Below are 17,794 nucleotides of genomic sequence, written 5' to 3' on the forward strand. Positions count from 1 at the left end.
TGCAATTAATGACAACATTTTGACAACGGGAAGCTGGCGCTTCTGGGAAAAAGTGCCAGACTCAGAGCTTCTGTTTCACTCAAGATCAAAAAATTATGTGAAGAAATCTTGGAGCAAGAATGGAATGGTTTAAATCAGTGTTGAGTGGGTTAAAGAATTTAACCATTTTCCGTCAAGACAACCCAGACACAGAATAAGCTAATAGGCAGAGCTGTTAACAAGGATCCATGCCCTAGCAGTTATCTTGGTGCACGTGGTAAGGCTACAGATCTGCTTACACACAGCTCCCTATGTTTTTCCTCCTCCCTCTTCTCCTGTGCTGCTGCTCTCACATCCCCCCTCTCTCTTTCACTGGGCACCTCTCAGTCACTCTAGAAACAAGGATGCAAACAGAGTGCAAGCTCACCCTGCGAGGTAAGAGAACCTTTATTATATTACTTTTTGTTTGTAAATGCACACGTGACTGTTAGTTAAAATAAATCAGCATAAAGATATGAAAAGTGTAATAACCTACAGTTTTTTTTTCTGTAATCAGTTTAGCCAAAAACATTATTGATTTGGGTTACAGTATTTTACCCATTGTTGTTATCTTATAGAATAAGCAATTATCATGGATGACAGGTAGTTTTAAAATAATATGGAAGGCAGAATTTAGGAAACTTAGGAGACCTTCTTCTCAGAGGGTACATAAATGGCTAGAAGCTACTACAAATGATTAGAAGACAAAAACAAAAAGCAAAAAACTAGAAAAACAGTGCTGATAAAAAAGGATTTGGGTTTAAAAGTTCTTAGCTGGCTTACATGAATTGGAACCTTGCTGTGCAAACCTTTAGGTTAAGATAGAATTCTACAGAAATATATACATGCGTTGGCTGAAAAAATGTTCCAATGTGTTTGCAAACAATTAAAAACTAGTTAATGAATGAATTAGAATGATGATTTCTCATTAGATAGAATTCACTATACAGCCAAAGCTGACCACACACCACAACCTCTTATTTTAGTAATTTATCTGCAGTTTGAATGTAAGATAGTTTCATGTTTGTAACATTCAGTCTAAACTTTGTAGATTGTACAGCTGAATTGTGACATGTGGGCCACACTCCACCAGGACCACCAGCAGGTCATATTTTGCAGACCATTGGAAAGATGTGATTATTATAAAATACAAACTATTTCACCTGTTAATGGTCTGTCAAGCCCTATTTGGGAGACAATGATCTAGTGACCACAGACTGACCACTAAAAGAAAGCAATATGCAGGTTTACAATTTTATTTCAACAATCAGGCCACATAGCAGTGCCATAAGGAATACATATAATTGACAGGACCTCTGCTTAGAATAGATCTGGTGCGTGAGAAGACAGGAAAATACCTCTGCTCTTATTTTCTACTGTAAGCCACCTGACTCTCTATATCTATTCCAAGTAAATAAAAGTATACGGAGGATTGCTAAGTACATACACTGAGTATCAAAATCTTTGTTCTTGGATATATCCCTATATATGACTACTGATCAACTGCACAACATAATATCTATTGTAATATATTTATAATTGGGCTTATAAAAGAAGGCAGCAAATAGGCAAAGCAAAAAGATGTTCAAAATGCTGAAGTCCTTAACAATCATTTTCTGTACTGAGATCATCAGATGAAACAGTATCAGTAACAGTATTTTTTTTTTGTAAAACACTATTTGGTTTAGCTCATGTGTGGTAATGAGACTGTATTGTGCTTCTGTTTGCCAAAACAGAATATGTTGAGGATTATATTTTATCCAGACCTTAAAGAAAATATTAATCTTAGCAGAAAGATTTAACACATTGTTGCTACAAAAGGCATTTTACCCAATTCAGCTCCGGAAGGTTTTACCTTCTTCATGACCAGGCCTTTTCTCCTATTTAGCACTGAGCTACCTTAACTGGTAATTGCGTGGTCATGCAACTCTGTACCCAAACAAAATAGAGCTTTCTTTTGTTAGTATGAAATCATCACAATTTTTTCCATAAATTTTGGCCAAAATGTATTCTGCTACATGTCTTTGGTAAAAAATCCCAATAAGTGTAGATTAATTGGTTTGCGTGAGAATTATAGCATCTACGAACTATGGTGTGTGTGTGTGTATATATATATATATATATATACAGTCAGGTCCATAAATATTGGGACATCGACACAATTCTAACATTTTTGGCTCTATACATCACCACAATGGATTTGAAATGAAACAAATAAGATGTGCTTTAATTTGAGGGTATTTACATCCAAATCAGGTGAACGGTGTAGGAATTACAACAGTTTGCATATGTGCCTCCCACTTGTTAAGGGACCAAAAGGAATGGGACAGAATAATAATCATAAATCAAACTTTCACTTTTTAATACTTGGTAGCAAATTGTTTGCAGTCAATTACAGCCTGAAGTCTGGATAGACATCACCAGACGCTGGGTTTCATCCCTGGTGATGCTCTGCCAGGCCTCTACTGCAACTGTCTTCAGTTCCTGCTTGTTCTTGGGGCATTTACCCTTCAGTTTTGTCTTCAGCAAGTGAAATGCATGCTCAATCGGATTCAGGCCAGGTGGTTGACTTTGCCATTGCATAACATTCCACTTCTTTCCCTTAAAAAACTCTTTGGTTGCTTTTGCAGTATGCTTTGAGTCATTGTCCATCTGCACTGTGAAGCGGCGTCCAATGAGTTCTGAAGCATTTGACTGAATATGAGCAGATAATATTGCCCGAAACACTTCAGAATTCATCCTGCTGCTTTTGTCAGCAGTCAAATCACCAATACAAGAGAACCAGTTCCATTGGCAGCCATACATGCCCACGCCATGACACTACCACTACCATGCTTCACTGATGAGGTGGTATGCTTAGGATCATGAGCAGTTCCTTTCCTTCTCCATACTCTTTTCTTCCCAATACTCTGGGACAAGTTGATCTTGGTCTCATCTGTCCATAGGCTTTTTTAGATGTCGTTTGGCAAACTCTAATCTGGCCTTCCTGTTTTTGAGGCTCACCAATGGTTTACATCTTGTGGTGAACCATCTGTATTCACTCTGGTGAAGTTTTCTCTTGATTGTTGACTTTGACACACATACACCGACCTCCTGGAGAGTGTTCTTGATCTGGCCAACTGTTGTGAAGGGTGTTTTTTTCACCAGGGAAAGAATTCTTCGGTCATCCACCACAGTTGTTTTTCGTGGTCTTCCGGGTCTTTTGGTGTTGCTGAGCTCACCGGTGCGTTCTTTTTAAGAATGCACCGGTGAGCATTCTTAAAAAGATGCATTCTTTTTAAGAATGTTCCAAACAGTTGTTTTGGCCACGCCTAATGTTTTTGCTATCTCTCTGATGGGTTTGTTTTGTTTTTTCAGCCTAATGATGGCTTGCTTCACTGATAGTGACAGCTCTTTGGATCTCATCTTGAGAGTTGACAGCAACAGATTCCAAATGCAAATAGCACACTTGAAATGAACTCTGGACCTTTTATCTGCTCATTGTAATTGGGATAATGAGGGAATAACACACACCTGGCCATGGAACAGCTGAGAAGCCAATTGTCCCATTACTTTTGGTCCCTTAAGAAGTGGGAGGCACATATGCAAACTGTTGTAATTCCTACACCGTTCACCTGAATTGGATGAAAATACCCTCAAATTAAAGCTGACAGTCTGCAGTTAAAGCACATCTTGTTTGTCTCATTTCAAATCCATTGTGGTGGTGTATAGAGCCAAAAATGTTAGAATTGTGTCGATGTCCTAATATTTATGGACCTGACTGTATACACACACAGGCTTTTTTTTCTCAGAGAGTAGATGCAGGAACTCCCCACTTCTGATTTACTTCTTGTCTCCACCCCCTACCCACCTCTGAGTACCCTCCAATGGTCCCACCTCCCTGGTTCCACCCCCCTACCCACCTCCCAGTTTTTAGAGAATACAGAGCCAAGTTTTATTCTGTGGTGATAAGTAATTTGTATGGAATTTGTTAATGATAACAAGAAAAGCAGTAAAATAGATCCGATGCAGCAGTCAGCAATAGATCCGCCCCCAGCAACAATGGACCCCCATAAGAAAATACCACCCTAGCAACAATAGACCTCCAGCAGCAACAACAGATCTCCCATCAGCCAGCAACAATCAACCTCTCCCTTAACAGTAGATCCCGCCAGCAACAATAGACCTCCCCAGCTACAATAGATCCCCCACCAGAGACAATAGACCTCCCCAGCAACAAAAGATCTCCCACCAGCAACAATAGACCTCCCCAGCAACAAAAGATCTCCCACCAGCAACAATAGACCTCCCCAGCAACAATAGATCCCCCACCAGCAACAACAGACTGCCATGCAATAATAGATCCCCTCCAGTGATTATAGATTCCCCAGTAGCCAGCATTGATGGACCTCCAAGCACCCCTTGCCCTTACATACATTCAGTGCTGGAGGTACCGGAACTGCGTTCCCCCACGTTCCGGCTGAAAAAGCCATATATATATATATATATATATATATATGATAATTTATTTTTCTATACTAATGGTGGTGATCAGCGACTTGTAATGGGACTGCCATAGTGCGGTGGGCAATCTGACATTAACTGTCGCTGAGGGGAACTGACTAACTGCCACTGACATCACCACTGACATTAATACAGCAATCAGTGATAATTCTATCACTGTACTAATGATACTGGCTGGGAAGAGGTCAACACCTAGGGTGATCACGGGGTTAAATAGGTGCAGAACAGTGTGTAATATTTGTAATGTGTTCTGCTTTTACTAACAGATTTCTTTGTTTCTCATCTCTGCTTTGCAGGGATGAGAAACAGAGATTGTTCCCTCAGGACAGAGCCTTTTGTCGATTGTCAACACAGGGCTTTGAGCTGTGAGTGGACAATCAACAGATCCCAGCCATGAATCATGCTGACAGACTCCTACTGTGTACAATAACAGTGGGTGACAGAGGGGAGGGGTCATGCATGCACATGGCCTCCACAAGGAAGGGGGCTTTGTCTGTACGAGACGCCCATCCACAGCACATTGTGGGCGGGCGGGCCTTATGCAATTAAAATGTAATATCATGATTGAAATTACTTTTCCATGTCATTCTGCAAACACTGTCATTTCTAAAATGCTCAAAACATCCAAAGGTTCCTTCAGCATACAGCAACCTGGAGATGTTTTATATATCACCTTATAGAATGCTTGTATAAGTGGCCCCCTGCTTTTCATAAGATGTCTAAGATACAAATCAAATTGTATTCTTCCACTGTAATAGGAGTTTCATTTTTTTCAAAAGTACCTCCTCTTTTAAAGGAAACAACTAGATACGTTATGGTGAGGAGAGCTAAAAGGAAACAAAAGTCCCCCAGTTAAAGAGGAACTTCAGTTGCTTGTTTTTTGTTTGTTTTTTAAGTTGGTAGCCACAAATACTATAAAAATCAGGTAAGTCCCTGGACTCCAGCATTGTCTTCCTTTATCCAGGTCTTCTTACAGCCCTGATGCCACCATCATGGATAAGGGAGCCTACTGTGGCTTCCCAAAGAACCACAGCTAGCTCCCCACTGCATATGCAAGAGCTTGCAAATGATCCAGGAGGCTGCTGGTAGGGAGGGGGCAGTGCAATGGACGTCATACCCACCTAGGCAAGGATTGCCAAAGTGGAAGAGGGTAAAACATGTCAATATGTCCTGCATAACACTTTCATGAAGTATTCAGGTCACACCTGAAAGTTGATTTACATTGTCCATTTGTACTTTGCCAGTAAGGTGTGTTGCAGTAATGTAAATGTTACCACAACACGTTACATGTATTTTTATTTTTGAATGGCACACTAATACATGGGCAAATTCCGAAAAAATGTTCTTTCGAAAATCATGAATTTTGTGCGTTTTGTAATCGAATGGTGCCACCAATGATTTCATGTTGCTACAGAAAATAATTTTCATGGCCAGGAATCTTCTTTTCTTTCTCTGTCACAGCTCAGGCTTATTTCTTTTTTGATTGTATTTCTCGCACGATTCTCCCATCATTGATTAGAAAATTGTTCATTGTTAAAAAATTTCCAATATGCCTGATCACTCAAATTCAATGGCCACACGTAAATCGGCCATTGCTGCGGCCCACTAATGGTGCAAAATTCGAACAAAATTTCTTAGTTACAATTTTCAAAAGAAAATTTGTTTGGAATTCGACCCATGTATGGCTGGCTTAAGGCTGGCCATACATTATACAATTTTCTTGTAAAATTTTCCTTTAGATTTACCATATAATATGAGGTCATACCTAAACACTTTCAATTTGTATGCAAACAGGCAGGCCCTTGCATAACATAGCTGACAGTACAGCTAAAGGAAATTGAATAAGAAAATTGTATAATGCATTTCCAGTTTTAGCCTTGGTTCACACTGGATCCGACTTTGAAATCGTGTGACTTCACTTGAACAGTTCCAATGCCGACAATAGGGTGTAGCTTGTCATGCGATTTGAAACTGTCAAATAGAATGACAAGCTGCACCAGTGAGAACCAGGGGTAAGGGTCGGCTCACACCAGAACACTGTGCTGGAAGCCTGCACCACATTCAAAATGCATTGCAGTTGCTATCTGCAGCAGTTGTCAATAATAACTTAATGACACCCCAACCGCAGCTTGCAAATGCAGTGCGTTTTCCTGCACCAGGTCGCATGGTGCTGTGGGTTTCAAAAGTAGTTCATGCACTACTTTTGGTGCGGTGTGATTTCAGACCATTCAATATGAATGGGCTGAAATTACACTGCACAGAACTGCATGTGAATCTAGCAGAAACACAATACGTGTTTCTGTGCAATTCCTGATGTAAACTGACCTAACACAATGGACCTCTGATGCACATGCATTGCAGTATACTACAATGCATGTTAATGCACAAGTGCAAAAATATGCTGCATGTCTGTTTTTTTTTATGTCCTGGTGCAGTGGCAGCGCTTCTAAGCAACACACCAAAATGCAAAAGTGTAACTGGCCCCTTAAAGCACACATGAAATAATGCCTGCCTATATCAGCTCAGAAATGGCCATAGACATGAAATATAAATCTCCAGAGCTTGAAATTTTCAACCAGATTAGGCAACAATCTTATGTGTGGCGTAAGTACCGTATTTTCCGGCGTATAAGACGACTGGGCGTATAAGACGACCCCCTACTTTTCCTGTTAAAATGTAGTGTTTGGGCTATACTCGCCGTATAAGACTACCCTTCTTCTAATGCACACCAGTGGGAAGAATCGTGCCCCATCATTGGTGTCAGTGGGAGGAATAGTGTCCCATCATTGGTATTAGTGCGAGGAATAGTGCCCCATCATTGGTATTAGTGGGAGGAATAGTGCCCCATCATTGGTGTCAGAGAGACGAATCGTGCCCCATCATTGGTGTCAGTGGGAGGAATAGTGTCCCAACATTGGTGTCAGTGGGAGGAATAGTGTCCCAACATTGGTGTCAGTGGGAGGAATAGTGTCCCAACATTGGTGTCAGTGGGAGGAATAGTGTCCCAACATTGGTGTCAGTGGGAGGAATAGCGCCCCATCATTGGTGTCAGTAGGAGGAATAGCGCCCCATCATTGGTGTCAGTGTGAGGAATCGTGCCCCATCATTGGTATCAGTGGCAGGAATAGTGCCCCATCATTGGTATCAGTGGGGGGAATAGTGCCCCATCTTTGGTGTCAGTGGGAGGAATCGTGCCCCATCATTGCAGTCAGTGGGGGGAATAGTGTCCCAACATTGGTGTCAGTGGGAGGAATAGTGCCCCATCATTGCGGTCAGTGGGAGGAATAGTGTCCCAACATTGGTGTCAGTGGGAGGAATAGTGTCCCATCATTGGTGTCAGTGGGGGGTGGAATAGTGCCCCATCATTGCGGTCAGTGGGAGGAATAGTGTCCCAACATTGGTGTCAGTGGGAGGAATAGTGTCCCATCATTGGTGTAAGTGGGGGGTGGAATAGTGCCCCATCATTGGTGTCAGTGGGGGGGGGGGATAGTGCCCCATCGTTTGTGTCAGTGGGGGGGGAGGAAAAGTGCCCCATCAATGGTGTCAGTGGGAGGAATAATGCCCCATCATTGGTATTAGTGACACCAATGATGGGGCACTATTCCTCCCACTGACACCAATTACACCTGTTCTAGTATGGTGCTGCTGCAGCCAGCATATGTGGTTGCAGCAGCACCTCTGCACGGCACACTTACTGGCCGCTCCTTCACTCGATTTTCGCGGGGCCGCTCGGTTCCGCCTCCTCGCCAGTGAGCCTTTCCTGAGCTACAGTTCTGGCGGCCAATCACCGGTGAGGAGGCGGAGCCGAGCAGCCACGCGAACATCCAGTGGCCGAACCGAATGAAGGAGCAGCTGCGCTTCCTGGACTGGATCATCGCGGGACCGGAGCCAGGTAAGAGACAGCAGCCCCTGCCCACCCCTGTACTTAATGTCCCTTCCGTCGGAAGGGGGGGCAGCGGCGGCACCGCACCGCCCTCCTAAAAAGTGTCAGCATGCCGTATACCGGCGTATAAGACGACCCCCGACTTTTGAGAAGATTTTCAAGGGGTAAAAAGCTGTCTTATACGCCGGAAAATACGGTAGTCACTACCAGCCAACTGTTCTCTGGGGGGAATAAAGAATTGGCTGGGTTTGAAAACAAATATTTTGTCTGTTTCTAACTGAAAATGCTCACCTATCCACAATTATCTATCTGTCAATGCCCAGCTAACAGTGCTGCAGTATCCCAAATACTTTCACTGTAAAAATAGCTTTGCATTCATTAATAGGTGTTGATGTTAAGAGTAGTCACAAGTCTCCAACAATAGCTTTAGGGGGTTTTTTGTTTTTGTTTTGTTTTTTTAGGAAATGACGCATGCATATATTGAAATGATATTGCAATGTTGACACATAAGCTGGAAGAGCACAGAAAGGTTCTTGGATGATGGAGAAGAATGTGGATAGTTTAACACTTAGTGAATATTTCATGTTACTGTATTAAATTTCAGGTGCTTAGAAAAAGAAGAAAATAATGTCTTAGTGATACTGCCCTGGATGAGGAGTGCCATTGTTTCCTTCCTATGTCAGACTTGTGTAGGTATTATTGACAGGAGTCATGCCATTGTTACATGGCTGGAAAAAGCATGTACGTATGTTCTAAAGAGCAGTACATTTATTTAAAGATAGAACAGGAATCGTGTTGTATAACTCTAGCACTACCCCCTTAAGGGTTGCTTAGCAATTTGTTTTAGGTTCCCTATCAACCCGAACCTCTGCTACAACTGAAAGACCTACCTCTGCTGACACCACCATGCTCCTGTGAGCAAGTAAATCACAACTGTAAAATGGACCCACACACAAGTTAGTGTACGCAATGCAAAGTTTTTGTTGGAATTAAAGGTAACTTGGTCACAAAGGTCAAAACGGCATCGATATATGCATCAAATATAACCACTCTTGGTAACTGCTTTGTTGAAGATCGGTAACTTGTTGTTCCAGTAGCACAGCTGTAACCTTGCCTGCAACTGTATGCCCTGCGGTCAGCTTGTACAGTAAACTGCAATGTAGATATATCTCAAAGATGGCAGCTGCAAGAACTAGGCAACTATGTGTATTGTTCACAACTGTGTGTACGTAGATGGCTAAGGTGGCAAACTGTCAGTATTCACTTGATTAGTGGGTGCATGGGTCTCTCCCATCCGATAAAGTAGTCTGGCAGATTGTAATGGTCCGTCTTGCTCTCTCTGCAAACAGGTCAGTTCGTGGACTCTCTGGCTTAGACTCGGCATCCTGTCTGGTCTCCTGCAGTCAGATTGGCCTGCTGGACAGCGTAGCAGACCGGGAGGTCAGTAGGCTCTCTCTGCTCCTCTTCTCTCTCCAACTCTGATTCCACAGCCTAGTTCAGCACTTCAGCCATCATCACACCTCCTTCTCCTTCAGTCTCTCCCTGCACTTTCCTGGCCAATCTCCCGGGCTTTAATATTTATATGACCCCGCCCACACGCTCTCTTGGGTAATGTAGTCCCTGACTGCCCTGCTCAACAGTTGAGTCCTGCTATACAGCATACAAGTTCCAGAGGGCTGTTTTGTCCATGTGAGTGACGCTGAATGGCAGACCACCGCCATATAATGTCCATTTTAATGTACTGCAAGTAATAACATTTTAATGGATTACACACTCCCCCCCACTTGAAATCTTTGGTCCCCAAAGAACTGGAATAAGACAGACAACGTTTGGCATAACATACTTACATTAGACAAAGAGGTAAGCCCAATTAATCAGGAGGAGCAATCATTGGCAAATACACACTGTTACTCAGCTGCTGTACTAGTGACTCCCACTCAGGGTTAGGAGAGTCCAATTGCCCAAAGAGCAGAGCAATAGCTGTAATAGGGATGTGTCAGCAGAGGGGTTTACAGGTTCTTGAATGTCATCCAATAAGGTAACAGTTTCAAAAACTTCCCCAGATGTAATGTCAGCAAGGGAGTTTATGGATTCTTGGATCTGCTCCAACAAGCTGTAAATGGGAGCTTCAAAGATTCTTTGAATGCCATGGAAGGCCTATAAATACTGTATAATAATAATAATAATATTCATAGCTTTCTCCCAGAACATCATAGGTCAGTCTTTTAGGTGCCCTTATCTCTTCTTTCTCTAAACTGCCCCTGAGGGAAAGCATTCTCTGACTTTTTCTGAGTTTAGGAGCTTGGCAGCCTCCTTGCTTTCAGATTGCCTTGGAGAATCAATTTTAAATTTAGGGAGAAGAAAGTCTCCAATATTGAAGCTTGACTAAGAAGTGGGCCCAGAAAGTGTTGTAGGGATTCTCTCCAAAAAAGATGGAATTTTCCAATGGAAACTTGTAGAAGGGGCAGTTGATCTCGAGGCAGGGGCAGATGCTAAATGCTGTCTTTTATAACAGTTAGAAGTGATTGCCAGTCTATTTCCATTTCCACCCCCTCTTCCTCTGGGGGAGATCTGGAGCCTGAGTCCCTGCAACAGGTGGTTCATCTATCTGAATTGGGACCCTCACAGCGTCAGATAAAGGCAGAAAATGATAGCAATGCCATGATTTGACTGGACCTTTCTACCCTTCTGGTCGAATCTGATAAACAGGTAGATCGGGTAACTTTCGGCAGACAATAAACAGATGATATTTCCAGTGAGCTGAAATTTCTTTTTCCCCGGGATTCCCATGTTTCTTAATAACACTCGATCCCTGGGTTGTAAATCCTGAAGTTTTGCCTTGGTGTTGTAACATTTCTTTATTCCTCTGAGCTGCTAAGAGGCTCGCCAAGTTTTTTCATAAGCAGACTCCAACGGATATTTCAGTCTTTCAATATACCCCTTATATGATAAAGGGGTTAAGTGATCAGGAGCAGTGCCAATGGCCAAGTCTATGGGCAATTTGTCCTCTCACCCAAACATCAGACGTTTGGGGGAAAATCCTGTGGCATCGTTCTCAGTACTGTTGTAGGCGTGTACCACTGCAGCAATGTGTTGACTCCACTGCTGCTTCTTCTCCAACATCAGGGTGCCCAGCCTATTCAGAAGAGTTCTGTTGAAATGTTCTGGGTAGGAGTGCGCATGCGCGGCCGGCGGGACGGACATGTCCCGATGAAGCTCCGTCTCCCCGTCGGGAGACAGCACTGCGGAGCAGCGGATCCCGGCCCGTGACACAGCCCAGGGGTACCCAACCCCCAAGGCAATCCTCTCCAGACCTGATCCGGCCCGATTAGCGGCGGATCTGTAGCTGCAGGTCGGAGAAATCTGACAGGGGGTTCTGTCCCCATAGCGAGCTGCATATAGGCCCGCCTACTGACTGGCGCCTGCATTGAGGCTGAGGAGAGAACGGGGGCTGAGAGTTATATAACAGCCCCCCCTGGCAAGCAGCAATATGGTTAAAGGGGCACCCCGACACCAGGCCCCCCCTCCAACCAAAATAATTGAAGAGGCCCTAGCAAAGGCCTCAACAAAGATGGCCACCGCCCCAGCATGTGGAAGTAAGCAGGCAGCAGGGACATACGCAGCCCTGCAGGATCCGCAGCCCAGCCATCCCTGCGCATCTGAGGGTGAGTCTGACACTGAAACAGATATCCCTGCACATACCCTGATGCCTGACCTTACACCCCCTGACCTACTGGCACGCTTCGAAAAAATGCTGCACAAAGCTCTGAAGCAAACCTCGGACCGCATCACTGCCACACTATCTAGGGAAACAAATGGAAGACCTTGACCTCCTGTGTGACGAAAACGCAACGCTATTAACGCGACCGGAGCTATCCGGTCCCAGCTATCCCAATCGAAAGATTGGAAATGGATAGAGTTCACAGGGCGTTAGCATCACGACGAACGGAAGGTCCACCACGCGTCATTATAGCCAAGCTCCACTTTTTCCGTACCAAGGAGCAACTCCTACAAGCTGCCCGTAATGTAGAATCTCTACAGTTCCAGGGTCATACCTAGCAATTATTCAAAGATTTATGTCCCACAACTATCGCCAAGCGCAGGGCTATGAAACCTCACCTGCAGGTACTTCAACAACACGCTATACTGTATAGGTGGAGCTTCCCCTTTGCAGTGCGGTTCCGATACCAGACCCGAGATTACACCTGCAAGACTCCAGAAGACCTACTAGACACCTTGCGGATCCTGCAACTACATTCCAAAGCAACACCTTCAGAGAGTACCAAACGGAGGTCCACGTCCTGCTCGCCATGGAAGTCTTGTCCCACACACACAACCAAAGGTCAACTCAGCCTCCACAAAAGAGGGCGTTTCTCGTCACCAGGCCTATCTTCGCAAGACACCATGGACTGAACTACGTCCCACGTTTTTCTTTCTGCCATACACACCAAACGGTGTACTCTTTTGATCTTCATCAAGGTTAACACCCATGATGTCCTTTCTCCCTCCACATGTTGGATTTTGGTTGCCCCACAACCTGGGGATTGTTTTGCCCCCCCCCCCCCTTTTTTTTATTTTTTTATCATCACTCCTCCTGGGCTCTATTTTAGCTAATATTTGGGAGCCTTGGCTTTGGCGGCATGAGACGCCACACCTCTACACCCAAGTTGATTCACCAGTGCTGCTAGTGCCGTCTGAGTCTAGGACACCCCGATTTCCTCAGATGCTTTTATACCTGTCTTTTCTACCGGGACCCGCCACCATATATTTACTTTATTGCTGTCATCCCCACGGTCCGCGTACCTGCTCACTCCACCCTAGCCCCTGTGTTACTGGCTGTTTAATAGCACTTGGGCTACTATTGCTCCCTAGCCCACCCTGTCCCAGGGTGACCTCGGGAACCCACTTTTTAGGCCTTAAATGGCCTCCTATACCCCTTCTTCCATGTTACCTTTCCCTTACCGTCCCCCTCCTCCCTCCCCCCAATAAGACTCCATGACTTCACGCAACATACTCCACAACGTTCTCATCTCCCACAGTAATCATCAGGCTCCATCCCAGTTGGTGGTGCCAAACTATTCAAATTATTATACACTCTCCCCATGGGCTCGTTAAATATCCTTACCCTGAATGTACAGGGCCTTAATATACCACAGAAACGTAATAAGGCTTTCCGAACCTTTGCTACACTTAAAGCTCACGTGGTCTGTCTACAGGAAACACACTACACCCCCAACTCCACCCCCACGTTTTTCGGCCCCCATTATCCTCAGGTCTATACAGCTTCTGCCACCACCAAACGCAGGGGGGTACTGATTGCCTTCCATCGCACTACACCTTTTACGCTGTGCACTGAAATCAAAGACCCGGAGGGTCATTACCTCCTGCCAGTAGGGCAGCTCCTAGATGTAACAATAATGGTGTGAACCTCCTGCGCTCACAAGTGTTCAACTCTATACAAAGAGAAGAGAAGCAGCTAACATTAAATCATGTACCAATGATTACCATACACATATAAGATAAAAAAAATGTAGCACTACTCACATAATAAATAAGTGCATATAAATATATATACCAAGTGTATCAATTAGTGAAAAACTGTCAAATCAACTGTTTAACCAAGTGATCTCATGCAAGAATCCAAACAAATTATATGTGAACTCAAAAATACACTCAAACTGTGATTGTGATGATGATTGAAAACAATTAGTGTTGATTGATTACAACCCTCAAAATTAATTATAATAACCCAAGACATGTGAAAAGCATATATGTCTTTCTGTATAAATCCATTCAGTGTAAATAATATATATATAAAATCACACGTGCATATAGTGTAGTGAAACCACAATATAAAGACAACTTAATCAGTGCTCTTAAAGTCCAATATATGCTGATGGTAACATTTAGATGACACAGACTCGTGCTGGTATTTGTGTGCAAGTGGATATGACAATCCGACCACCGTCTGGATAAGCCTCTCACCTTATCACTTCGACCCTTGCGGGTCAAAGCGCTTTATTGGATCCTTCTCACGGATCCTCCAAGCCTGCTATCACTCCAAATGGTCGCTCCTTGTCGCACTCAAATACCTCAGGGGTCAGCACTCCACTAATGGCTCCTCTCCAGGTAAGATCAAGTGTAGCACCAATCTCTCATATGAGACATAAAATAGATCCTCCCATAGTGTAGTAAGTTTATTTGTAAAGTAGGGACAATAACAAAGATCATCAACTCACATAGCAGCAGTATCCAGTTCAAACCCCATGCTTTCGGATGAGAGAATGAATGTATGGGTGTACAACAGGGCGTACAGGTGTACCAAGATGGCCGCTAAGCCGGAAGTGCGTCACTACGTCAGGCCGACGCGTTGCGTCACAATACATTGTGACTTCCTCAGGGCTGTTGTACACCCATACATTCGTTCCCTCATCCGAAAGCATGGGGTTTGAACTGGATACTGCTGCTATGTGAGTTGATGATCTTTGTTATTGTCCCTACTTTACTTCCTCTCCTTCCCTACTCTGGCTTCTCGAGGCGTTTGGCTCGCTCTCCGGTCTAATAATAAACCCTAAAAAAACAACAGCACTCAACATTTCTCTCCCCCCTATAGAGCTGGCCCATCTGAAGCAGATCTTACCATTCCCTTGGTCACAGCGTCATATCCCCTTCTTGGGAATCAAACTGACTCCCAAGTTATCAGATCTTTATGCAGCTAACTGCCTTCCGATGCTAAACCATCTTTCTGCTCTTCTGACCAAATGGTCTTCCCTCCCCCTCGCATGGTTAGGCAACATTGCAGTTATTAAGATGTCAATCCTCCCAAAAATTCTTTATCTGTTTAGAGTCCTCCCAGTCCCCCCACAGTACCTCCGCACACTGCAGCGTTGCATTTCTTCCTATGTATGGGGCAATACTCATCCTCGTATACCCCGCTCCACCTTGTATCGCCCTAAGCTCAATGGAGGTCTAGGCCTACCCGATATCGGCAAATACTATCAAGCAGCACATCTAGCACACTTACCTAAATACCATGCAACCTTTGAAATCCCTCAATGGGTTGCCCTTGAATCGATAGAGTGCGACCCCTTATCTTCCGCTAACTTACTTTGGTTAAGGCCAATGGATTGCCATTCTATAACCAACCCCATCACCTCCCACTTCTTATCCCTATGGGACAAACTGAAAACCCGTTATCTCCTCCAATCGCTACATAATCCTCTGCTCTCGTTTCTCCGAAAACCCAGCTTTTCCCCCGGCCTGGCAGACACTTCTTTTATTCAAAGCTTGGACCTCTGCTAACCTGCTCCATACACATCATTTCTTACAGAGGAATAAGTTTAAATCCTTTGCCTCGCTGCGGGAAACGCATAGTCTTCCAGCTTCTGAGATATTCAGATACTTACAACTACAACACTTCTGCGCCCCTTATGCAACAATAACCAATCAACCAGACGCCATGTCTCTCTTTGAACGGGCGTGTTGCAAAGACCCTCACAGTCGTGGTCTCATTTCATGCCTATACTCCCTCTTCACTACTTCGGCTACCACATCCCCCCCTCCTTATACCCATAGGTGGGAAACTGATTTAGATAAACGACTAGATTCATCTGATTGGGACAACATTTGGGCCAACACAAAATCATCTTCGCAGAACATTGTTGCACTAGAAACAAACTATAAAGTCTTAACTCACTGGTACTTGGTCCCAGCGAGAATCGCAAAATTTACCCCTAATTACTCGCCCAACTGTTTTAGAGGCTGTACGGACCCAGGAACACACTACCATATGTGGTGGGATTGCCCGGTAGCACGAACCTTCTGGGTTGAAATTTTCACCATGTTATCCACACTCAGTACTACCACACTACGACCCGATCCGACAACATCCCTACTTAATCAATGCCCCCCTGGCATCTCTAATTCGCAATTCAAGCTCCTTATGCAAGTCACAACGGCAGCCAAGCAGGTTATAGCGAAATCCTGGAAATCCCCCACCCTAAGTGTCACAGCCGACAAAACCAGAGTAACACAAGCCATGATACATGCAAAGGTGGAAGCCACAATCCTTGACACGATCCCTAAATTCTTACACATATGGAGTCCTTGGGTAGAACGCTTCCTCCCGCCTAACTTTGATGAATCACTCCTTCTCCCTTGATTTGTGTATTGTGCGCCATGGGTATTGTCAATAACCCTCCTTACGCAGCACATAGGTGCCGTACACTCAATAAACGTTCATGGAGTCATAGTTGCTGCTCCTCCCTCCCTTCCCCTCTTCCCACCCCTGTTTGACCTCCTCTAAATTTCCCCCACTTTCTTTAATGCCCTTGTGAGCCATTACCCCAACTGGCCAAAACTACAACGTCTTTTGTTATCAACTCTTAACTACCTGTTTCTGTCAGAAATGTAATGACATTTGTACTGTGACCTTCATTTCTTATGTCCTGTTGTTACTACAATGTCCAGTGTACACTAGTTATGTCTCCTTGTCCGTGTCATTCTGGTTTATTGTTAATAAAATTGTTTGAACAAGAAATGTTCTGGGTGAGGGTCACCTTGAGGGTGGTAAGGAGTAGTTCTGGACTTTTTGATTCCTAACAAGGTCAATAATTTCTTAATCAGTTTGCTTTAAAAGTCTCTACCCTGATCTAATTGGATTCTCTGCGGAAGCTTATAGCGCACAAAGAACTTTTCTGCTAACACCTTTGCCACAGTAGATGCTTGCTGGTTCTTTGTAGGGAATGCCTGACCATATCTGGTAAAGTGATCTGTCACTACTAGAACATTCCCCCATCCACTAGAATAGGGTTCCAGAAACAAGAAATCAATACACACCCGCTCCATTGGTCCTTGGCTCTGGAGGTGGCCCAAGGGGGAAGCTTGTTTTGGTAACGTCTTTCTTTGTATACAGCTCAGACAGGTGCGACAGTACTCCTCCACTTCCGATTTCATATGTGGCCAATAGAACTGATCTCCCACCAGCAAGTAGGTTCTTAACTGCCCCAGGTGCTCATGATCATCGTGCAGTGACTTCAGCACTGTTTTCCTGAATTATGTGGGTAGAAAGAGCTGCCATAGATCTTCACTTTGTCTGAGGGGCCCCTCCGGTAGACCACCTCCCTCAGTTTCAATCTATCCCACCCCCGATGGACAACCTTAGCATCAGGGGTTCTTCCGTCCACAAGAGGGGTGCTTCTTTATAAAGGCTATTCTCATGAGCTGACAGGGGATTTTGACCCTGAGCCTCTTGCATATCATTGGTGGTGAGCTGTGGTAACTCCTCACCTTTCAATTGAGATATGTTGCAGTAATATGATGGGATACAGGCAGTCTGGGCTCCCACCACTGTAGCATACGCCACCCCTTTGGCTATGTACTCTGCTCCTT

At 44.3% G+C, this 17,794-nt stretch overlaps 1 protein-coding gene across 1 annotated transcript in view; it reads left to right on the top strand.

The window, feature by feature from the left end:
- The first annotated feature begins 258 nt into the window (after positions 1 to 258).
- RTN4RL2 (reticulon 4 receptor like 2) overlaps positions 259 to 17,794 on the top strand; it is a 121,104-nt gene continuing 103,568 nt past the window's right edge. The window contains exon 1 of the mRNA XM_089687546.1: positions 259 to 414. Within this exon, the coding sequence (XP_089543672.1) occupies positions 291 to 414 (124 nt within the window). The 5' untranslated portion in view covers positions 259 to 290. The remainder of the gene's footprint in view (positions 415 to 17,794) is intronic.

Source organism: Staurois parvus, unplaced genomic scaffold, assembly GCF_062004578.1.
Source record: "Staurois parvus isolate SC_StPar_1 unplaced genomic scaffold, SC_StPar_1.0 ptg000430l, whole genome shotgun sequence".
Classification (NCBI taxonomy): Eukaryota; Metazoa; Chordata; class Amphibia; order Anura; family Ranidae; genus Staurois; species Staurois parvus.